This window comes from Elephas maximus, chromosome 4 (genome assembly GCF_024166365.1).
Source record: "Elephas maximus indicus isolate mEleMax1 chromosome 4, mEleMax1 primary haplotype, whole genome shotgun sequence".
In the NCBI taxonomy this organism is placed as follows: Eukaryota; Metazoa; Chordata; class Mammalia; order Proboscidea; family Elephantidae; genus Elephas; species Elephas maximus.
The window spans coordinates 38,720,461-38,744,506 of NC_064822.1; the positions used below are offsets into that span (position 1 = coordinate 38,720,461).

The 24,046-nt window shown below is 38.4% G+C and overlaps 1 protein-coding gene across 1 annotated transcript in view; it reads right to left on the minus strand.

The window, feature by feature from the left end:
• MRC1 (mannose receptor C-type 1) overlaps window positions 1-24,046 on the minus strand; it is a 106,512-nt gene that overhangs the window by 20,284 nt on the left and 62,182 nt on the right. Inside the window, exons 11-22 of the mRNA XM_049881900.1 lie at window positions 22,872-23,020; window positions 20,166-20,365; window positions 15,104-15,231; window positions 14,528-14,615; window positions 12,753-12,897; window positions 11,421-11,462; window positions 10,525-10,688; window positions 9,159-9,226; window positions 7,608-7,708; window positions 6,790-6,932; window positions 6,432-6,546; window positions 2,927-3,093 (exon numbers count right to left, since the gene is read on the minus strand). Coding sequence (XP_049737857.1) covers window positions 2,927-3,093; window positions 6,432-6,546; window positions 6,790-6,932; window positions 7,608-7,708; window positions 9,159-9,226; window positions 10,525-10,688; window positions 11,421-11,462; window positions 12,753-12,897; window positions 14,528-14,615; window positions 15,104-15,231; window positions 20,166-20,365; window positions 22,872-23,020 — 1,510 coding nt within the window. The remainder of the gene's footprint in view (window positions 1-2,926; window positions 3,094-6,431; window positions 6,547-6,789; window positions 6,933-7,607; window positions 7,709-9,158; window positions 9,227-10,524; window positions 10,689-11,420; window positions 11,463-12,752; window positions 12,898-14,527; window positions 14,616-15,103; window positions 15,232-20,165; window positions 20,366-22,871; window positions 23,021-24,046) is intronic.

Below are 24,046 nucleotides of genomic sequence, written 5' to 3' on the forward strand. Positions count from 1 at the left end.
CTGAGTAGTTGCAACAGAGACTTTATGGCCCACAAACCAAAACCACTTGCTGGTCAGTCGATTCCAACTCATGGTGACCCCATGGGTGCCAGAGTAGAACTGTGCTCCTGAGGGTTTTCAATGGCTGATTTTTTGGAAATAGATCACCAGGCCTTTCTCCTGAGGCTCTTCTGTGTAGACTCGACCCTCCACTCTTTGGTTAGCAGCTGAGCACATTAGTCATTTCCATCACCAAGGACTCCAAACCTATCTTTCATTAGCTGGTCCTTTACAGAAAGTTTGCCAACCTCTGAAATCCATCTCAACCCAAAGGCAGGGTTTTTCACTTTTGCCTCTTTGCAATTTTTTTTAATCTTTTGTTTTCTTCAAGTACTGTCTAAATCAAGTGCATTACGTTTCTCCTGAAATTGCCCTTCTTTCCATTCAAACCCTCAAATCTGATCCATCCGGTCCACCTTCATAGGTATCTGGTCCTGAGGGAGAAGAGGTAGCAGAAATATTTTAAGACACAGCTAGCAATCTAGTTTGAAATGTGACCTGTCTTTCATTTTGAGGAAGAGAATGGGGCCTGTGGAGAGGTCATTAGGATAGCCAGAAATAAAAATAGCCAACTTCGTAAAGTCATCCTACTCTTCCATGGCTGGAGTTCCAATATTTCATTGTATCTATTTTTATGGTTACCGTCTATATATGGTGAACAATACCAGTTTTCCACTTTTTTCTTCTATCACGTTTTCTTTTAAAATAAATTTATAACAAAAAAAAAAAGAGAGGAGTAGATTTTTTCCCTAAGTGTTAAGTCAACAACAGTACATAATGTTATTGTTGTGTGCTGTCGAGTCAATTCCGACTCAAAGTGACCCTGTAAGCACAGAGTTGAATTGCTCCATAGGCTTTATGAGGTTGTAATCTTTAGGGGAGCAGATTGTCCGGTCTGTTCTCCCATGGAATTGCAGGTGGGTTCAAACTGTTGACATTCCCTGTGGAGCAGCCAAGCAATTAACCACTGTGCCACCAGGGCTTTTTACAATACAAAAAAGTAATAAACAAATACAACAAAAAATAGAGAGACTGAACCTTGAGAAGCACAGATTTACCTCTGAGCCACAACTCTGTAAGGCCTGTACTACAGCTACATCTGTCTTCTCAACCTCCCTGCCTCCAGCCTCCTTACCCCCAAGCCCCAACTATCAGGCATCCCCTGTTCTACATTTCAAAGACTCTCCACTCATCCCTATCTTCCTTCTTCACTTTCCTTATCTTCCATTATCTTGCTCAGAGTTTCTGCTCTGCTCAAGAAAACCTGTACAGAGTGAGTTTGTTGCCACCACTAAACACGGACAAAAGGTTCTCTTCCCATTCTCATTATCAAACTGTATTTAGCCCTTCCCTGTTTTCAAGTTGTGAAATTTTAACAAAAAGATATGTGTACTTTGATTCTATTTCAATAGAAAATTATATGTTCACATGCAGCAAGAAAAAGTCCAGAAGTAAATTCAACAAAAAGTCAATATGTGTGTGTGTGTGTGTGTGTGTGTTTTGAGGGTGAAAATACAGATTTTGTTTGTTTTATTTCCATTTCTCTGCATGCTCTAAAAACAGAAAACTTGTGCAATAATTTTTTTATTTGTTTTACATTAAATCTTCCTAAGCATACTCTTCTTCACTCTTTTAATTTCTTCAATGAGCTTTCATCTCTCATTATATAATGAGGAGGCAAGGAATTCCTCCACAGAAAATCATTTACCCATTACCCGAATGTATCCACCCTGTGCATAGCTACCAAATTAATTATCATTAAAATGTCATTTTGGTCTTTTTCAGTTCAAACCTTTTTTCACTGCCTATCTGAGAAAGTCTAAACTCCTCCACTGAACATCTAAATCTCTAAATCCTGCTTTCCATCTTTCAAAGCTTACTTCTACTTCTTTTCTGCATAAAACCCCTGTTACTTCCAAAACCATTTACTCCTGCCCAAACATACTTTGTTCTTTTTCTGGAAGACTTTGCTCACCTTGTCCACTCAACATGGCCTCCCTTATCCCCTTTCCAAGCTCTCCTGGTCATTACATTTAAGTATCTTGAGAAAGACCCATTGGTGATTCTTTTTCATACACTTTCCCTCCACCAAGGCATGCAAACACAGTGCTTTGTACAAATGAATGGCTCCGTAGTCATATTGGCGGATGTAATCACTTCATCCCACAGTGAGCTTCTTCCTCTTAGCTACTAGAGTGTTTGTAGCTGATCCTGTCGTTATTTACTTTTTTAATTTCCTTACTATCTTTATAACTTTAATATATAAGACTAGTGCTCTAGCTTAAGTGTAAACTCCTTTAAGATAAGAACAAAATCTTATGTTTCTACACGTTTTTCTCAATGCCTAGCATGGTGTTTGACATTGATTGGTTGACTGTTCAATATGTAAGGATAAAAGAAGTAATATTCTCTCTCTGAACTTAATGTACAAAGGCCCTTAGCAGAGTGTCTGGCATACAGTAAGCACTCTATAAATATTAGCTCAATAGCGATGATGACAATGATGATATCCTAAAAGTAGTAGTAACTCCTAGACCTACACAACAAATACTGCAATAGCTTCAAGAGTTTAGAGGTAGCTGATGCAAAGAAAGCTGATAACTCTAGATTCAAGCGTATGTTCAGACAAGATAGTCCCAGAATGGTGTTAGGGTTCGCTACCCCTAAAACACACTCCCCCATCCCCACATACACACCCAAGCCAAAGAATTCTTAACTGAATTTTTATCCCTTCCCTCAAGGGTGGCTCAGTCTGAAACAGTTACAATCCATAAGAATGAATCAGATCAAGGACTCCTCTGGTAGACTTTTCGTAGACGATTAATCACTAATGTGATGACTTTGAGCAAGCCGGTTGTTAGAGAGGTGACCTGAAACCGATACTTACATCTTCATAAGACAGACTGCTTCTTCTTCCTCCAGGGTAACCTTTCCCCCAGTTTGTATAATAAACTCCCCGCTGATCTGTCCAGAGGAACGTGTGCTCTGAGTTGACATCATTCAGCCCGATCCAGGCATTAAAACTGGAGCCCGTCATCTGATAGGTAAGAAATGCTGGAAGAAAGTTTCACAAAATAATTTTAAACTTTGGGAGAAAAGACTCAAAATGTGGAAAGTATGCAAAATACATTAATTTCAAAATAGTGAAAATGTGATTAATGTCTTTTTTATTATTTGAAAGCACCTACCATGAAAACAAACACGTTCTAAACTTTAAATAGTGTTAGGACTTCAGCTTTGGACTTTAAAAAATTCCTCACAATAAAATTCTAAGTTTTTTTTTTTTTTAAGTTAATCTAGGTCACTGCATATAGTTGTACAAGTTGTGCCCTACCTAAGGGCACTGGATCACGGGGGCCAAAGGAAGCTGAAATCCACCCCTTACTCCTCTCTCCATTTTATACACCTTGATCTGCATTGTGTTTGGATACTATCCACAGGAAGAGGTGCTTTTTTCTAATTCAAAAACATCATATGGGCTACCAGTTGTCCTGGATTTATAAATAGGAGGCTTTGGTTATAATAACTAGTGGGGAGAGAACTCTTAACCCAGAAAAGTCCTGTAAATAGAAACAATCTGTCAAAACCAGAAGTATTAGGTTGTCAAGTTATCAGTACCTCGAACTGACAAACTGAAAGAGCTACCAAACTGGGATTCCTTCTAGGGCGGCCATCTCCCAGGGGCCGGTGCTATGCACAGAGTGCGCTTGGGCCAGGGCGCATCCTGACACGTAAGTGCTCACATCACTGGGTGAGAAGATCTAGAGAAATTCAGAGAATATAGTACAAATATGGCCTCTTATTTATCAATTCAGTGACAGAGAAGACGGTGTCAAATACCCAGAAGCTGTAAAAGGTTTAAATGTATACAGCCCCATTCCCTCTCCTTTAGCCCTTTCCCACCACCCGTCTTTCAGTGCAGGCCTATATGCTGCTACGGTGCTGATCAGGTTTCAGTGGACCTTCCAGACTAAGACAGATTAGAAAGAAAGGCTTGGTGATCTACTTCCAAAAATCAGCCAATGAAAACCCTATGAGGCACAATGGTCCGATCCACAACCAATCATGGGGATGGCACAGGACCGCGCAGCATTTGCTTTCATTGTGCCTGGGGTCGCCATGAGTTGGGGCCAACTAGAAGGCAGCTAACAACAACACACATCCCACAGCAACTGCCTTCTGCCAGGAGCAGTGGGCTCCTACGTGGATGGCACCTACTGTGTGGAACAGCAGTTTGCAAACACTTGAACTTAACCGGGAAACCCTGGTGGTACAATAGTTAAGAGCTACATCTGCTAACCAAAAGTTCAGCAGTTCAAATCCACCAGGTGCTCCTTGGAAACTCTGTGGGGCAGTTCTACTCTGTCCTATAGGGCCGCTATAAGTCAGAATCAACTCAACAGCAATGGGTTTGGAAACTTAACCATGTCTCCTGAGTATAAATAGGAAATGAAATTACTAAGCACTAAAAAAAAAAAAAGCACTAGGGGTTGCTAATAGAAAATTCAAAATAGGTAAAAGCCCACAGAGATATGATGATCTGTTTCTTCATGAACAAGCAACTCCACAGAAAAGCCAAAGTAAAAAAAAAAAAAATTCTTCCAACAATTTTCAGAGAGAGATGAGCACAGACATTTATTTTTGTCTTGTTTCCTAAAAAAGAACATAACTTTTGCCTGATCCCCAACCTGAAAAGAAATGTGGAAAATCTTTACCCACCAATATTTCAGCACTGGTTTTTCTTCTGCCAACAACCAGAGTAAGAAATCAACGACGTGTTCCTGTTTTGCCAGGAATAATGTTATTTTACCTGAAAATTGTTTCCTTCTGCACATCTCTATTACCAGGGTTCTAATTTTGTTATGCCAGGAATCAGCACTTTGTGGTTGAAAGAGGAAATCAATTATTGTGTTTCTTTGCTGGGTAGCTAAGCCCAAAATGTGGTAGGCCAGTTAGAGAAATGTGAACATTGCATTCATACAATTTTTATTGTGATCTATGGTTTGACCCTTTTCTTTCCATGTCTGGCAAGTTCCTGAACTTGTCAGAGGTTCGCAGAAAAAGATTGGCTGATTTATTGTACACTGTGTTCTAAGGATTACATGGCAGCCTTTATAGAGCAAAAATCAAGTGGGAAATAGCTGTACAGGATTCTAGTATTTTTCTTTCTTCTTAAAATTTTTGAGATGTATCATTTTTTTCCAGTAAATGATTTTGGAAGTCAAAAAACCTCAGAGCCAAAAGGAAACATAAAGCTTATCCAGTCCACATCTTCCTTCTACAACATGCTCATAAATTCATAAATACAGCAAACATGTCCTGGGCATTTTTTATGCTATATACCAGCCAATATATGTGACATCATAGTGTCCCTTTGAGTACCTTCAGGCTTGAGCATTTTCACAGCCTTTTAGAAAATTCACCTTCCTCACAAAACAGTCATCCAGTCAGTTCTACTTGTTAGAACTACCTCCTCAATTTGAGCCTGAATTTCCCTGTAACTTCCACTCATTGTTTCTAAATCTTCCTTCTGGGGTCACACAGGATAGTCCTTCAGGGTCTACAGCCTCTCTTTCAGGGCCGTGTAACCTAAGAGCCTTTCCAACATTACTCATGTGCTATGGCGTCCATATTCCTCATCAGTTTAATCACTGTCATCTGAATCAGCTTCAGTTGATCAATATTGCTCTTACATGAACAAGTCACAAACTGAACCTAATACATTCTTCAAGTGTGGTTAGTGCCATCCAAAAGTAAGTGCCTTATCTTTGACAGCAGTATAGTAACAACTTTTACACTCTATTTGCTCTATGGATAGTTGAGTTTTCTCCGATTTTTCACTTCTTCATAACTCTGGCTTATTCTTATGCTTTATGAAAAACTATTCTCCATTTTTTCAAAGTTCATATTTAAAATATCAGTTTTATTGCATTATAAGTTATGTCACCAAGTGACTAGAAGTGTAGTAGATGGAAAAATGCAATTTTTATTTTATTCCTAGAGTGAGTCTACCTCTTTGGCTATTTGAGAACCAAGCTGATTTGGTAGGAACAGGATGGAATTTAAGCTGGACAGACTTGGGTTTAATTGCCAGCTCTACTGCTCCATGCATGACCCAAGCCTCTCTGAACCCCATTTCCTCATTCATAAAATGGGAGTAATAATATCTGGTTCATTGGGTTGTCATACAATGAAAAAGGACTTCATATGGAAAATGCCCAACATAGCACCTACAACTGAATAGGATAGCTCTCAATAAATATTTGATTTTTCGATACCTACTTTTTACTCTGGGAAACTAAAAAATCATTTACTATCAGCACTACTCTTACCATTTTATGGAGAAAATTACATATTTAAATGTGTCATCAATTATAAAATGGCCTGCGTACCCTGCTCTTTTTCATTGCGTATGGATACCAGGTTTCCTCCAAATCCTATGCAAGCCTTCCGTGCTTCTTGCCAATTTTTTCTTTCTTCTTCAACAAATCCAAAGATTTTGAAACACTGTAATGGAAGAAAAAAAATTAAAAATCATTAGGGTTAACTAATGATAATAGAGTTTACAAAAATTTAAATAATTTGTAAAGATTATAGCTAAAGATAAAATTCCTCACAACCAAATAGAGTTTGTTAGTTTTTGAGGTAAGCAAAAGCTAGCAGCTGAAAGATTTGCGTTGTCAGTCTCCATACTGATTGACGCCAAACCTACAACTAACTCTCCTAAAAAAAAAAAAAAAATCCTAGTACCTTGTTATTGTAAAATTTCCAGCCTTGCTCACAACCGCCTTTGACTGGGGGTGTGGTAGGAAGAACCGTGGCATTGATGCTGCTGTTATGCCGCTGGCAAATGAAGGCATGTGGATAACCACAATTAATGTCATTCCAAAACCCTGGAGAAGAAAAGAATTGTTACGTTAGATTTACATGTTTAAGATTAGAGACACTTACTCAATTAAAAAATACATATTTATATTTTATAAGGATTCTCAAAAATTCTTTAGACTACAATCAAACTTTTCCATAACTGACTAGAAGAATTCATGTAATATCCCTTTGCTCCTTGTCATAAACTAAAAGTAGTAAACTTAATAGAGCGCTTTCTATGAAGCAAGCAAATACTTACTGTTTCAGATACATTATCTAACGCCTAAACTTTATATTTAGCAAATATCTGCTTAGTGTTTTAGGTGTATTATCTCATTTAATTTTCTCAACAACAAATCAAATAAGTTCTATTATGACTTCCATTTTACAGACAAGGAGCTGGAGAGAGAAATTGAAAGGTCGACAAACATTCTGCATATTTTCCTCAAATCAGAACATGAAAACAATGTTTCAAAAAATGAAAAGTGAAAAGACTGACTACATCACGCCTTAGAGTAAATGTTAAGCCTCCCCTTCTCTTTACAATTTGAGAAAGTTATACTGCTGACATTAGAATTCTCCTTTATTCTGTCCTTTTCTTGCTGGATAAAAGTACACAACTTGCTCATTTTAACCTAGGGCTGTAGGAAATGACACATCACACCACAAGGCAAATTCAAAAAGATGTTTATGTTGTCTACCTGAATTTGAATACATGGCTACACAGTTTTCATCATCATTTGCAAAATTGGGTTCACCTGTGGCCCAAGCCACATAATCCACTTTGCTTCCATCTACCCAACTGGAAAGGAAAATAGACAGTTTGCATCAGTCCAATTGTTACAATAATTGGCTACAGTCCAGTGAGGGGAACAGGCAAGTTAATCAAGATGAAGGGAGTACAGGGTGCTAAGAGAACAGAAGACCTAGGGATACTTGCAGGAACACCACCCCCCCCCGCGCCCCCGCCCCCAGTTCCTCAGTTCGTGGTGCTTCCCTTCTCATTGTGCTCTTTTGCAGCAACCTTGATGCCTTGGCTGGTCTGGCTTCTTTTCCCTCTCAGGAAAAAACTACCTTTGTTCCTAAAGTGGGAGAAGCAATAGGGAACCCCAGTTCTACTTTGGAAGTGGGCCAGAAGCAAAAGTCCTTCCATCATATTCCTCTGACATGAATCTCACAAAACAACACTCTGCCTAGAGAGGCAGAGAACCTAGAATTTCTCATGAGACCATTCACTGATTTTCATGTTTACTCTGGATTCACCTCAGTCATGTGCACCAATGCTTATTTTCTTAAGTTCTAGAAATTCAGAGACTGTACCAGCTGAAAAGGACCTGGAGATCATCTAATTTGGCCCTCTCATTTTTCAGATGAGAAAATGGGTGCTTGCCTAAGGAGGATCAACCATTTCTGTTCCTTAAAAATAATAAGCTTGAGTTTAGGTCTCTATAGCTCAAAAATGGGAATGATAACCTGTTACCATCAAGTCAATTCTGACTCATAGAGACTCTATAGGACAGAGTAGCACTGTCCCATAGGGTTTCCAAGGAGCGATTGGTAGATTCTAACTGCCGGCTTTTTGATTAGCAGCTGAGCTCTTAACCACTGCACTACCAGGGCTCCTAGCAATAACAGTCACATGAAACATATGTGGCTAAAACATCTGTCCATGAGCCAGGAATACGTATCTGCTCTTCAAACTCAGGAGAACATATGTATTAATGAACAAGGAAAGCAACAAAAAAGTACTGATTTCCTCCCTCCCAAAGCCTTCCCTGGGCCCTGTATCTAATAGAAAATAGTCGAGTCAGTCCTTTGAAGGGAAAGCATTTTGTGCAGTTGAAAGAGGACTTCAAAGTAGTGCTGCCAGAGCAGCACGTAGGGCAACACAAGAGAATTATTTGGTTCTGTGTATCAAAGTCCCTATAAATGAGTCATAATTTTTTAAATAAATTCAGTACTCTTATCTGTCCAATCCATCTTCTTATGCATAATTTACTGACAGATGAGGAGGTCCTAAAACACAGACAGGTGAGGTTTTACAAGATGAAATCGAATTTTGAGTTCTTTATTTGAGAATTATAATGTTCAAATGTTTAATGGGATTATTTTAAATTATTTTTATTTTTTTAAATGCTTCACATATTCAGAACCACATAGGATTATTTTAAACCTATTTAGCCAAACAGAAGCCTCAAAATATTTATCAGATCACTGTTCTAACCAAAGTTGTTTTATCTTTATTTACTTACATGAACTTTTTATCCAAGCTGATCAATAAGCCAATAAAATAGGCTGACTGGGCATCATTTCTGTTTACCTAAAATATAAAAGGTTGCATATAATTCAACTTGTGTTTGCATAGTATGCAAATTCTTAAGCAAAATCCACACATTAGTTAGACAGGTCTAAGGAGGGTTTCAAGAAGCCCTGATGGCACAGTAGTTGAACATTCAGCTGCTAAATGAAAGGTCCCTGGATTGAACCCACAGGAGAACAGGCCTGGCCATCTGCTCTCATAAAGATTTCAGCCCAGGAAGCCCTATGGGCCTGTTCTATTCTCTTATATAGGGTTGCTATGAGTCAGAACAGACTCGAAGGCACCTAACAACAGTAACAAAATAGTTTTTTTCCTATGAAAAAATAATTTAGAACATACAACTTAATTCCTGCATAAATCCCTCCTTGTATTGTTGTGTTAGGTGAGTAGATTCCAACTCCTAGTGACTCTGTGTACAGCAGAATGAAAACACTTTTTCAGTCCTATGCCATCCTCATAATCGTTGTTATGCTTGAGCCCATTGTTGCAGCCACTGTGTCAACCCATCTCTTTGAGGTTCTTCCTCTTTCTCCCTGACATACATATATATGATTTAATAACCTTCATCAAACTTAGAGCAAATGCCTTAAGTCATTCCCTATAATTTCAAATGTCTATAGTAATTAGATTATTGAAGATTTTCTCACGACAAAGTAGCCATTTGGGATTACTCATCTAAGGAAACGCGCTCTCTCTCTCTTTCTCTCTCTCTCACACACACACATATACGTTGATGTGCAATATTATGAAATAGCTCAAGGATTTCAAAGCAAGATATACTCACAAAAAAGAAGATAAGACTATAATCCTTTTGACTTTTGTAATCAAAGGAACTTTCGTTCTTTCAGTGTTGCTCAAGTTATGTTTTGCTGCTCTCTCTCTTACCTCCTGGCAAATGGTGAGGATGCCATGAACATTTTGAAAGTGAAAGATATCAAGCCAATCACTCTTGGAAAAAATAAATTATACCTTCACTGTTAGCTGACAATTTTGGTACAACCAAGAAGCAATTTGGTCCAACGAAGACAGGCTTTTTATTAATAATTAAGTGCCAAAGCTCAGACTAAATTCTGTTTTGGGGTTCTGGGATTCTGCACTAAACATTCCTGCAATATGGTGATTTGCTTCTGTTTCCACTCCTTTGCACCCCACCACTTCCAGCATTCACATCTTTACCTCTGACCTTAGAAGGTTCAAATTCAGCACATAATTTGAAATTGTGCATGGGGTATCAAACCCAGACCTTATCTTTGCTTATCACATGTCAATGTTCCATTCTTAAATGAATCTGCTCTTACATATTTCCACAGAAACTTCTTTTCACTTTCGCTTTGAATAGAAACAAGGTCACCAAAGTTCCTCTTGCAAAATTCTCGTGCATTGTCCATGGTTTCCTTCTCTTTGCTGAAATAATACTGGTATTCTTTGTAAATAACCCACCCATCCTCAGTGACTGGTGGATCTGAAAAATAAAATGAAGAAAAGTGACACATTTTACTTATAAGAATTCAAGTATCTGGTATGTAGGATACACAAAATGAAAAGGACACAGTAGCTATGTCAGAGGTAACTGTAACTCTAAAAAAAAAAAAGTGAGAACCCAGAAAAAGCCAAATGTCCATGCCATATATACTGAATAACCTAAGGCCAAATACCCACTTTTCACTAACCCTGTAAAAACTGCTGCTGTCTGTTGCCATATATCATTACTGGGTATAAGAATCCCCAGCGTTACTTTCGTCAGTTGGATAGCACAGCTGAAAGGATTTATATACATGCACCCATGGTGTTCTAAATCAAAGAGTAAAATGAGGAGAAAATGGATTTTAGCCCAATATAAGAAAGAACTTTCTAACAGCTAGACTAAGATGCTTCAGGGTAGAATGGAAGTGCCAGGGAATTCAAGTACCGGGGGGCTCCTAAGTCTGCTTCCAACCCACTGGATTCTATGGTGCTGGAGTAAGGAAGAAGAAACCTCATAATCGTGTATCCCTGAGCTACTGTATTAGCATGCCTTATGTTTGCACATTTGAGCATCTCTCTGGAGAAGAGGGCCTGAACTTTCACGAGATTCTCCAAGCTATTAAGACCTACTGCTCTGTACCTTCCTAGGACAAGTAACTTTTCATTGAGAAAGGAAAATAAGGAAAAAACGACCATAAATATGGAGATTAGAAAATAAAGAAACACCTACTGTCCTGGGGAGCGGGTGTTGGCTCAGGTTTTGGTGTTTGTCCTATAAAACAAAAGAAAATTAAATATAAAGTGTGCTTGAACTACTCTTTTTTGGTCACAACAAGTAGAAAAAGAAAAGAACATTAGTTTTGGAATCAGGAAGCCTAGTTTCAAATTGCTAGCCCTTATATTGTCAACGACAAAAAAGGAGTTAATAGTAGGTGTACATATGTGAAGTAAAATATGTGTGACTGATGCTTGCAGGTACATATAAAAAAAATTTTTTTTTTTTTTTTTTAACATATACACACCTATTATTAACTCCTTTTTGTAGCTGACAATATTAGGGCTAACAATGTGAACCTAATAGATATTAATGGAGCCCTGGTGGCATAGTGGTTAAGAGCTCAGCTGCTAACCTAAAGGTCAGCCGTTAAAATCCGCCAGCCGTTCCTTGGAAGTCCTATGGGGCAGTTCTACTCTGTCCTACAGGGTCACTATGAGCTGGAATCGAGTCAACTCAACAGATGGTTTTGGTAGTAGTATAATTTTTTATAATTACTAAAAATGTAAAAAATATATTAGTCATTGATAACTCGGAGACCTTTAAAAAACTGGCCACGTTTTACTCCTCTGTTCTGAGGAAAGCCCTTTGAAAGCACTACTCTAGGCAGGAATAAGGAAAATAAGCTGATAGACAGCAGACCAATCCAGCGTCTCCAGCAGCAGAGTTGAGATCGTTGCCAAGACTGCCCAACACAAGATGGCAGTGCAGTTCCATTGATCTGTTTACAGAGAAGGAAGTTGATGTATACCTTGGTTCAAGGGTTGTTAGATGATTGGTTTACTTTCTTACTTTATTATCTGTCTGTCTGTCTGTCTGTCTCTCTATCTATCTATGGCTTAAAAACGGTGCTCGTTTTTTTGTGTTGAACATTTACCCTGAGAAATCAATATTTAGACTATTTGGATTTAGGGAAACTTTCACTTGTTTAGTGATTAATGAGACAGGAAAAAAAAATTTAATTCCATTTTCATTGCTCTGTTTACAAAGTAGTACACACCCTCCTGCCCCATTCCTCGCTCTAGAACCTGAGCCAGAATCGTAGCTCATGGGAATTGTTCAGGAGGACGTGACTCTCCCGGATTCCCGGGTGGCCTTTTGATCTTCTGTTCCTTTGGAACATGTATCTGCACTAAGAGACTTCATTCTTATCTGGTGAAATGATGGCCCCTGACAGTTTCCTTATTTTCTGATTTTCTGTTTGGTTTCACTAATAAAGGGAAGATATCGGGGAGCCAGGAGTTTAGTTCTCCAACCCAAGGTAAAGGAGAAGAAAGATTATCATACCTTTTTTTATCTGACAAATCCAGTTGTTAAGATGCTCACAGTTAATATCATTCCAGAACATGCCAGGGTCACCTTTCAACTCACCACAAAATTCAACATTTTGATAATTATTAGGTTCTCCATAAGCCCAATGTTCATATGAAACCTATATTAGAAACATTAAATCGCAATCATTTTCCATTTATGTCAGGCCAATGCCATTTTTTTTTTAATGGCAATCATCTCTCCAAACAGGATAGGAAAGATATGTTTGCACTTTTACCCATTTACTCTTTTTCACAGTAGCTGTGATTTGAAATCAAGGTTTACAAACATGAGTGGGAAAGAACTAGATTTGGTTACATGGAAACTTTTGAAGTTGAACAGAGTATTCTGCTGATTATTGTAGCATTTACTTTACTCTCATTAAGTAGAATGGATTAAGGACCACGAAAGTAGGAATTATATGTAGGAAAAACCTGGCAAAAAAGCTCCACTCCTCAGTATTGGGAGTTCCTAAATTTACAACCCATTCTTAAGGGATAACATTTCAATGTGTTGTTGCAAGCTTTCTCTTTTCAGGTGTCTAGGATAAGAAAACGCAAATAATTCTGCTTACAAAAGAAAAAGACCTATGAAATATTGCTAACTAGGCTATCACACTTCACCAAAATGGACAGTGGAAATAAATGGAGGCCCTGAATTTAGGTCCTCTATGGGTTTTTTTTTTTTTTTTAATGGAATATTCAGGTAGCCCTGGTAGTTCAGTGGCTAAACAGATCTGCTGCTAACCAAAAGGTTTGTACTTCAAACCCACCAGCCACTCTGAGGGAAAAAGATATGGCAGTCTGCTTCTGTAAAGATTACAACCTTGGAAACCTTACAGGGCAGTTCTACTCTGCCCTATAGGGTCACTGTGAGTCAAAATAGACTCAACGGCAATGGGTCTGTAGAGTTTTCGGTGTTGCGATCACAGCTCATGCAGTTTTAAACCCCAAATCCAAACCAAACCCATCGCTCTCAAGTCGATTCCAACTCATAGCAACTCTACAGGACAGAGGAGAACAGCCCCATAGAGTTTCCAAGGACTGCCTGGGGGATTCGAACTGCTGACCTTTTGGTTAGCAGCCATAATGCTTAACCACTATACCACCAGGGTTTTAGGCTGAGCATTATGATCTGCTTTCCAGAGACCTAAATATAAAATCCAAATATCAATGGAGCCATCAAATACACCATCCTACCCAAGTGCCTTGAAAAGTTGCAGGGGGTTGTAAGAGGAGGCAGAACTGAAATTACATCTAATGGCTTTCCGCCACAACTAGAGCTGCTAAACATCGCCAGCCGGCGCCAGAGCCTCTCACTTCTCCATTTCACAGAATGGAGAAGTCTGACAAAGCCCAATGGTTATTAATGGAATATTAAAATTATGTCCTGGTCCACTACCTATGAAATGCTATAAAATGCTCAATTTTTAAGAATTTTAGCTACCCGCACACGCATTTTGCATCATAGAATGAGGATACTATATTACATAAACATGAGTTTTCATTCTAATTCCTTTTTTCCATCCAGTCAACCATGCTGAAAAGCTATGCGTGAGATGATTAGGAGAACTAAACTGGGGTGGGGGTGGAACCATGATCAAAAAATAGCTTTTATTTTTAGAAATAGAAAAAATGTCTCTAGCTATCAAAAGGAACAGTCTTACTAAAAATTTGGATTACATTAAACGATAACTTCAAAATAAATACAGGCTAAATTTAGAAGAACATCTATTACATCAAATTACTCACAGGAGAGCCATCACTCCAAGTAAAGCCCTCTGACGGACTTCCGTATGTCAATCCCAACCAAAACAGTTCGTGGTAGCTTGAACTACTCCTACATTATATAAGACATAAGGAAAACATATGCATGATACAAGTTTGGTAACCTATGAGGACTAAACAGATTTGGAAGTTATGGCTAAACCATGAATTAGTTGGTACACAAGATAAGAGATTTAAATGACTAAATAGAAGCGCCGTACCGTAGATGTGCGTACTGGGAGAGCCCATAGATAACCTGAAAGTGGGCAACTGTTGAAGAATAAATAATTGTAAAGCATTGAAAGACAGTCATTCGTTCACTCATTTAACAAATACATATTGCGTGTCTTGTACTTTTACAGAGCAATTCATTGCTGCATTTATGCCTATGAAATTAAGGATGTAGAAGTGAAACTAGATCAGAGTCCATGAATTAAGGATATGATGCAGATACTCACGTTAGCATTATAAGCAAACAATTTTAGAAACATAAGAATACTCTCAACATCATTTGCACCAAGTCAGTAAAAGAAAGAAATATTACAAAGAAAAGACTCTTACGTTATTAACCGCCATATGGCTTGTTGTTCCTCTTTATTATTGATACTAGCTAGATCTCCACCCAGAGCTCTGCAGAAATCTCGAGATTCGAACCATGTCTTCTTGTCATGTTTTCCTTTCGTAAAAAGCTAAAAAAAAAAATATGATTTCAAGAGTCATTTTGCACTTTATAATTTATCAAATCAAGAGAAGTAGTTATTTACTTTTGATGAGATTTCATTTACAGAAAAGCCAGAAATTGCAATGGACCAAGGTAATGCAATCCTCTTAGTTTAAAATCAATTCGTGAGTACATATGTGAGTAACAAAACTTGGAGGGTGATCTTGTTGAGAAAATCTTAGAAAAAAATTACTTAGCAGAGGAGAAAATAGAGTAAAATCTTAAAAGTTTTAGACATATGGATTAGGCTCACTGTAGAAGACAGGATTAATTTGGTTAAGTGTAAAAGTTGGCATCAAAATAGAAAAAAGGAAGGACACTTCTAATACAGAGAAATTAAATATGGGTGAGGAAAAATTAAAGGAAAAGAATCTCTCCAGCATAGTTTGTTATAGTGTTTAACTTAAGCAGTGAGTAACCTGGCAGTCTTCCAACACTTTGTTGGTAGCCAGTTGCCTTCAAGTCAATTCCAACTCATGGCAACCCCATGTGTGTCAGAGAAGAGCTGTGCTCCATAGGGTTTTAAATGGCTGATTTTTCAGAGGTAAATCCCTAGGCTTTTCTTTTCAGGCACCTCTGGGCGGACTCTAACCCCCAACCTTTCAGTTAACAGCTAAGTGAGTCAATGGTTTGCACCACCCAGGGACTCTGCTTTGTTGATAGTGTCCTACAAAGCTGTCTTGTGTTTTTTTTCTCTCGTTCTTGTTGTTAGGTGCTGTTGAGTAGGTTCCGACTCACAGCGACCCTATATACAACAGAACGAAACACTGCCCAGTCCTGCACCATTCTCACAATCATCGTTATGCTTAAGCCCATTGTTGCAGCCACTATGTCAATTCATCTCATTGAGGGTCTTCCTCTTTTTCACTGACTCTCTACTTTATCAACCATGATGTCCTTCTCCAGGGATGATCCCTCCTGATAACATGCCCAAAGTGTCACCATCCTTGCTTCTAAGGAGCATTCTGGCTATACTTTTTCCCAGACAGATTTGTTCTTTCTTTTGGCAGTCCATGGTATATTCAATATTCTTCTTCAACACCACAATTCAAAGGCGTCAATTCTTCTTCAGTCTTCCTTTTTCATCCAGCTTTCACATGCATATAAGGCCATTGAAAATATCATGGCTTGGATCAGGTGCACCTTAGTCTTCAAGGCGACATCTTGGTTACTCAACACTTTAAAGAGGTCTTTTGCAGCAGATTTGCCCAATGCAATGCGTCTTTTGATTTCTCGACTGCTGCTTCCATGGCTGTTGATTGTGGATCCAAGTAAAACGAAATCCTTGACAACTTCAATCTTTTCTCCATTTATCATGATGCGGCTTATTGGTCCAGTTGTGAGGATTTTTGTTTTCTTTATGTTGAGGTGTAATCTACACTGAAGGCTGTGGTCTTTGATCTTCATCAGTAAGTGCTTCAAGCTCTCTTCACTTTCAGCAGGCAAGGTTGTGCCATCTGTATAACACAAGTTGTTAATGAATCTTCCTCCAATCCTGATGCCCCATTCTTCTTCCTATAATCCACCTTCTTGGATTATGTGCTCAGCATACAGATTGAATATGTATGGTGAAAGAATACAACGCTGATGCACACCTTTCCTGACTTTAAACCACGCAGTATCCCCTTGTTCTGTTTGAACAACTGGCTCTTGATCTATGTACAGATTCCTCATAAGCAGGTTTAAGTGTTCTGGAATTCCCATTCTTCACCATGTTATCCATAATTTGTTACGATTCACACAGTCAAATGCCTTTGCATAGTCAATAAATCACAGGTAAACATATTTCTGGCATGTTCTGCTTTCAGCCAGGATCCATCTCACATCAGCAAAGATATCTCTGGTTCCACATCCTCTTCTGAATATGGCTTGAATTTCTGGCAGTTCCCTGTCAATATACTGCTATAGCTGCTTTTGAATGATCTTCAGCAAAATTTTACTTGTGTGTGATATTAATGATACTGTTTGATAATTTCTGTATTCAGTGGGATCATCTTTCTTGGAAATAGGCAAAAATAATCTCTTCTAGTTGGTTGGCCAGGTAGGTGTCCTCCAAATTTCTTGACATAGACAAGTGAACTCTTCCAGGGCTGCACCCATTTGTTGAAACATCTCCATTGGTGTTCCATCAATTCCTGAAAAGCCTCATTTTTCGCTCAATGCCTTCAGTGCAGCTTGGACTTCTTCCTTCAGTATCTTCAGTTCCTGATCATATGCTACCTCCTGAAATGGTTAAAGTTCGACAAATTCTTTTTGGTATAGTAAATCTATGTATTCCTTCCACCTTCTTTTGATGTTTCCTGCATCATTTAACATTTTCCCTTTATCTTTTGTCTTCATCAGTAAGTGCTTCAAATCCTTTTTGCTTTCAGCAAGCAAAACTGTGTCATCTAATATCAAAGGTTGTTAATGAGTCTTTCTCTGATCCTGATGCCTAGTTCTTCTTCTTCATATAGTCTAGCTTCTTGGATTTTTTGCTTAGCATAATCCCATTGTCACAGCCTGGTGGAAAAGAGGATTTGCTTCCTGGTGGACTATGACTGCTGAGCTGTCATCAAGCAAACTGAAGCAGCCTTTACCCCAATTCTCACTTGAGCTGTGTGGACAAAGGTGCCCTGAGCACCTTTCCACATCACTGACTTCCAAGACTCTGGAGAACACCTCGACTTGTTAGACTCTGGGTATTGCATTTTATTTTGTTAAATAAAATTTGCTATCATCTGAATTTTGTTAATAATTCCCACACCCTGATTATTTACAAAAATGGCCTATGTATGTTCAAGCAAACTCAAAAGCACCCCCCAAACCAAACCCATTGCTGTTGAGTCAGTTCCAACTCATAGTGACCCTACACGACAGAGTAGAACTACCTCATAGGGTTTTCAAGGAGCAGCTGGTAGATTTGAACTGTCAACTTTTGGTTAGCAGCCAAACTCTTAACCACTGTGCCACCAGGGCTCCCAAAAGCACCCCAAGCACCTCTAAAACTACATAATTTCTTGTGAAGCACATGCTTTGATTTGTTGAATATCTCCCTGGATATTGTCTTCTTAGAACCCTTGGTTTACTTCCTATCTTTAGAGAACGCTACTGCTTCTCTCAAACACCTCCAACAAATCTCCACAGCCTACCACCCTCAGACTAATGGCTGTGTATTAGATGAACCTGACCTTCGTGTAACTCAACCATTTCCAGAGGTAACAATAAAATGCCTGATTTGCTTTTTGTCTGTCTTTTTTTTTTTTTTTTTGGTCATTTCAACATTTTTTACATGTACTATTCAATGACATTAGTTACATTCACCATGTTGTGCAACCATAACTACTAGCTGTTTCCAAATTTTTCCATCCTCCTTAAAAGAAGCTCAGTATCCCCTGGGCAGTTCCCCTTTTCCCTTCCCTGCCTCCAGTTCCTGGTAACCACTAATAAATGTCAGTCTCTATGCACTTGTCTATCCTAGATATTTCATATATGTGGAAATGGGATCATAAAATATTCGTCCCTTTGTGACTGACTTATTTCACTCAACATAATGTTTCCAAGGTTCAGTCATGTCATAGCATATATCAGGACTTCATTTCTCTTTATGGAAGAGATTTGCTTTTTGTTAGTCCTCAATCCATTTACAAAAATCTGTCCTGTATTAGCCCAATACGTCCCATTCTATGTAAATTAAGCTTTACCTTTGACTGACCTTTCTGCATTCAACAGCTCATGGATTTCTTATTGTTACTAGTAGGAGTGACCAACCCAACAAGCAGCCATATCCTCTTGAGCTAAAGAAGACAGAACAACCTCATTCTGACACAAGTTGGTAATCAAGTTCTTCATCAGCCTTGCCTCGCTGTCTTACAAGGCATGCCATAGCCGTATGTCATTCAAAAGGGCTTAAAGAAAAGGAAGTCCAGAGAACAGGGCTATTAAAGAATAATATCATTAAGGAGAAAATGAGCACATTTCTGTCTTTGGCTAAGTCTAACCTTCTCTAGAAAAAGATATAACTTATAAGAGAGAAAAAAGACCCAAATGCTTAATTCATTGGGTATTTTGTTTGTTTTTGGTTCTATTTTTGGTTTTGCTTGTTTGTTTGTTTTGTTTCTATTTTTGATTGTCTGGTTGGTTGATTGGTGAACTTGATTGCATACAGAGAAAATGGGTGGTCCAACCTAGGTATGTACAAAATGATAGTAGAATATCTACTTGTCATTTGAAAGGCACTGAAAGGCCTTGTGCCCTTATCTATCAATGCTTTAATCTCCCACCATTCTGATAATTGAGGGTTAAATCAGAAAAAATGGAGCATTATCTCTTGAATGCCTAGGTTGTATTATTGGGGATTAGCTTATCAATTAAGTTGGCTAAAAACTTGGGCTCTGACAGCAGGGCAAACATGAGATGCAAAGGATAGCATAACAGGGAACAGAACTTTTCACCCAGATGAGAAGAAGTATGAGCTCAGGCTAGGACAAAAAAGCCTAGGGGAAAGGAGAGAAGCAGAGAGGGGTTGATAAAGGCAGAGCACGTGAGGAAAGCCTTCTGGTAGTTCTTGTTCTGGTTGTGCTCCTTGGCCTAAATGCAATGGTTCTCAGTCTTGAATGATCATAAGCATCCATCCAAGCAAAGAGTTCTTTAAAAATTATTGATGCCCAGGCTCGAATCCGCCAGGCGCTCCTTGGAAACTCTATGGGGCAGTTCTACTCTGTCCTATAGGGTTGCTATGAGTCGGAATCGACTCGACGGCACTGAGGTTTTTTTGGCGGGGGCTCCTCCAGACCGATAAAATCAGGATTTCTAGGGGCCTAGCCTGGACACTGTTTTTGCTGTCATTTTTAAATTCCTTAGGTGATTCTTTAGACTATAGTACATTCCAAATTCTTCCTTAGCTTAACAATTGATCCTTACCTTGAAACACAAGCTTGATTTACTGGTGGTGCCCCAATCTTCTGGACATTTGGGTTCAGGAGTGGTGGTAGGCTCTGGTGGTCGAGTTGCTCCTTCTGCCCAGTGTTTGCACACAAATTTTGCCTTCTCATCACATTTCAAAACATCCCATAGTCCCCCTGCAATCCCTGTTCTCATGGCCACACACCCTGCCTTTCGTCCTGCACAGAAAGCACAAGGTGGAATTCATTAAACTGGTGCTTGCTGAAGGCCTACCATGCTCACAGAAGACATTTCCCAACTGAGTCAAATTTTGTGGTGAAATCTACATGATGAAAAAATGTAGAGGAGAGAGCCTGCCACATTTGGCAATTGGCTAGAGTTACTTTGAACTATTACTTACCATTCATTTCTGTGCCCTGTATCTCCAACTTAATTATGATCTCAAATTAGAGGGTCAGGATAACATTTTGTATTTCTGACACCTGGAAGGATGCCCCAGTATAGGCCCTTAATGATGAAATTATTTTAGTATGATAAAATTTACCATAATGGCAAAAATAGCAATTTAATGGTTCTTTCTTCTTCTTTTTTTTTTTTATTTCTTAGGATCTTTTTCTTTCCTAGGGTCCAAGTAGGTCTCCCTGGACAGTGTGGTGAAGCTAGACTTCAAAGCTAAACACACGTGAATCAGAGAATCATTCTGATTTTGTTTCATCTTAAAATGCAAATATTCTTAGCTACCTGACAGAGCTGTGGTAAATGCCACACTTGATACTCTTAATACAAAATGAAGACACTAAGCTTAATAGCTGTCATTCTGTTTTACAGTCATGTTTATATCCATGTAACAATTCACTGCGATGGAGTTTTGCCCATACCAGAGTTCCTTGCTGCTAACAGAAGGTAGCTTTTTATTATTATTATTTTAAAGGACATTAAGAGTTCAGAAGTAATTCTCAAAGTTCTGTGGAGGGAGGCCTTTTCCAAAATATCATCTGAGGTCCCTGATTCCTTTCTCTAATTCCTGTAATAATCCTCTTCCATTATCAGTACTGAAGCAAATTTTGATAACTGAAGTGGATGATGACTGGGGCTGCACCATCTGTCATCCCACGGATGGCCAGAATCCCGTCAGCTGACGTACTGTCCATTCCTCCTAACGTTGTGTACTCAGTCAAAGAGGTCAGCCTCTCTTAAGAGGAAACCACCACCCTTCAATCGAGGGTATAAAATAAGTATGGCTGCAACTGAGTTGTGGCTCCAGACTGATTTATTTTTATTCCCTGAGGACATTTCGGGATGAATCTCTCAGAATCCTACTGCTGAATGAGCAACACTGGCAAAGCTAAGGAGTTTTGCTTAAAAGGTAAGAATTACCTTTGCTATTTTACCTTACTGTTTTTCCAAAAAGTTCAATAATTAAATAAGAATCACACTATCTTAATTACTGATCTAGTTTCCTTATTGATAGCATAGAATATAAATTAAAAGAACTGCTGAAGATTAGGGTTTATTAGGCCAAATATTCAATCCATAGATGTACTATCCTTTTTCTAGCTTTTTACCCATATACAATACAACATTTGCTATAAACCATGTTGAATTTTCCTGGATGTTTTCTTTCCGTACTACATAATGTCATACACTGCCAATACCAGTGGATAAAGAAAGCAAAGTATCTTTCAGATTCTTTTTCAGAAATTACTTACAACCTCTTACCAGGGAAGGCAAATCAAAATTTACAGGGAGGCTAAGTGAGATAGCATAGACTTGGGAGTTACACAAATTATGGGCTAAATCCATGTTCAGGAGCCTTCTACCAAAAACCAAACCAAATCCACTGCCATCGAGTTGATTCCAACTCACAGCGACCCTTTAGTATAGAGAGAACTGCCCCAAAGAGTTTCCAAGGAGCGCCTGGTGGATTCAAACTGCTGACCTCTGTGGTTAGCAGCCATAGCTCTTAACCTCTATGCCACCAGAGGCTTTCTAGTCAGAGAGTTCCAGTTTCCTTATCTTGAAAATGAAGGTACTTAAACTTCCTTGCAAATTTCTTAAAGGGATTAAATAAAACCCAAGGCATTTAAAAAAAAAAAGTTGCCATCAAGTCAATTCTGACTCACACCGATCCCATAGGACAAAGTAGAGCTGGCCCATAGGGTTTCCAAGGCTGTAGTCTTTACAGAAGCAGACTACCACATCTTTCTCCCGAGGAGCAGCTAGTGGTTCAAACCATCAACCTTTCAGTTCCAGTCAAGCACTTAACCATTGTACCACCAGGACTGAACATATTGGTACATGGAAGGTATTAGAAGAATGAGCTCTGCATAAATACTATCCCTTGCTCCACAACTCAAGCACACTAGTGTTTCTATTCATAGTTACACTGAAAAGTTTTATATCCCTTTAATATAACATAGCTTTAAGTTTTCAGAAATAAGTGCTTCAAATGGAACATTTGTGACCATCTAGAATTTCCTAAATACTTTTGAAATATAGCAGAGCTAGATAATCTGGCAATTTCCTCTTCCTTTTTTCTTAGGACACCACAAACTAACTGGAAAATTAAGAAGAAAGAAAACAACATGAGAAAGAAATATAAAATATTACTTCAAGTGCAATTAATTTACACAGTCTATTTGGAAAGGCACCAGAAGGAACCACAGGCTTGCCCAACAGACTTGTAGGTTGAATGAAGCCCTCAGACCAAAGCATTGCACATACCAGGCATATCTGCATTCCAGTGGGTGAACTGAACCCCTTCCTCAATGGTCCATTGAAAGGTTCCTTTGCTTTGTATATCTGAAAGTCCAGTCCAAAAATATCTTTCCGGCCTCAATCCAACGAAACTCGTCAGAAAGGCTTGTTCATATCTTGAAAAAGAAAAAAAATTAAATAAACATACAACTAAAATTTAGAAAATTTTATATAAATTTCTCCTAATTACCAACATGAAAAATGTCTCCATTCTATTTTTGTGCTATAATTTAGTTGGTAATTCAAACATTTGGTATTATGTTTTTACATGATTTAAATTACATAACTTTAATTAAGGACACATGAGTCTAAAGAAGGAAAATACCATATAGCTGAGTGAATAAAATCATTCATATATATTCAATACATTACTCTCTGTTCCTCACCTGCCTCTCTGCCCTTCCCCAAACACATTACTTTTTTCAATAAAAGAGAATTTTAAAAACACGAAGGCCAAAACTATAGCATTTTTAAATACTTTGCTTACGAAAGCAGTCCACTTTTCAAATAGGCCCAATGCTCTACTCAATTCTTGATTAACTAAGTTGAGGAGGGTAACATTATCGAGGAAAGCACAAATGGAAACACCTGCATGAATCTTCGCCTCAATGTCTTGCTTACATCAAGAGATATCGAAAAGCAGAGATTCAATCTCTAGAAAGTACTGGGAAGCAGAATCACAAATTCCAACACCTTTCTCTCTCTCTTTTTGGGTTTTCCTCTACCTATTTGGCCAAATCTGGTAAAAATATGATTTGGTTGGCAAAGGAACCAAAGTTTGTCTTGAATGACAAACATAAATAACGTTTCCAGGAACAAAAGTAACCCTAAATGACTCCAAAGAGGGCCAAAAGGGAAATGCAGAAAAAGCTGACAATAACAGGACATTTGTTTGACTGCAGTCAGAACAATTTCATTCTCTAAAGAGAACGAACCAAAAAAATTTAGACCTTGTAAACTCAAATTTTCTTAGATGGCTAAAAACCAGCTTTCTCAACAGCTTGTGAGCTGCTGAATATTAAATCATAGAAAACACATAGAGAAAAGCAAACCTACAGTGAAATCTCTGTACATAGTGCTCCAATAGACCATAAAATCAATTTCAATGCAGATCAGAGCATGCTCCCAGAGTTCTTAAAGAT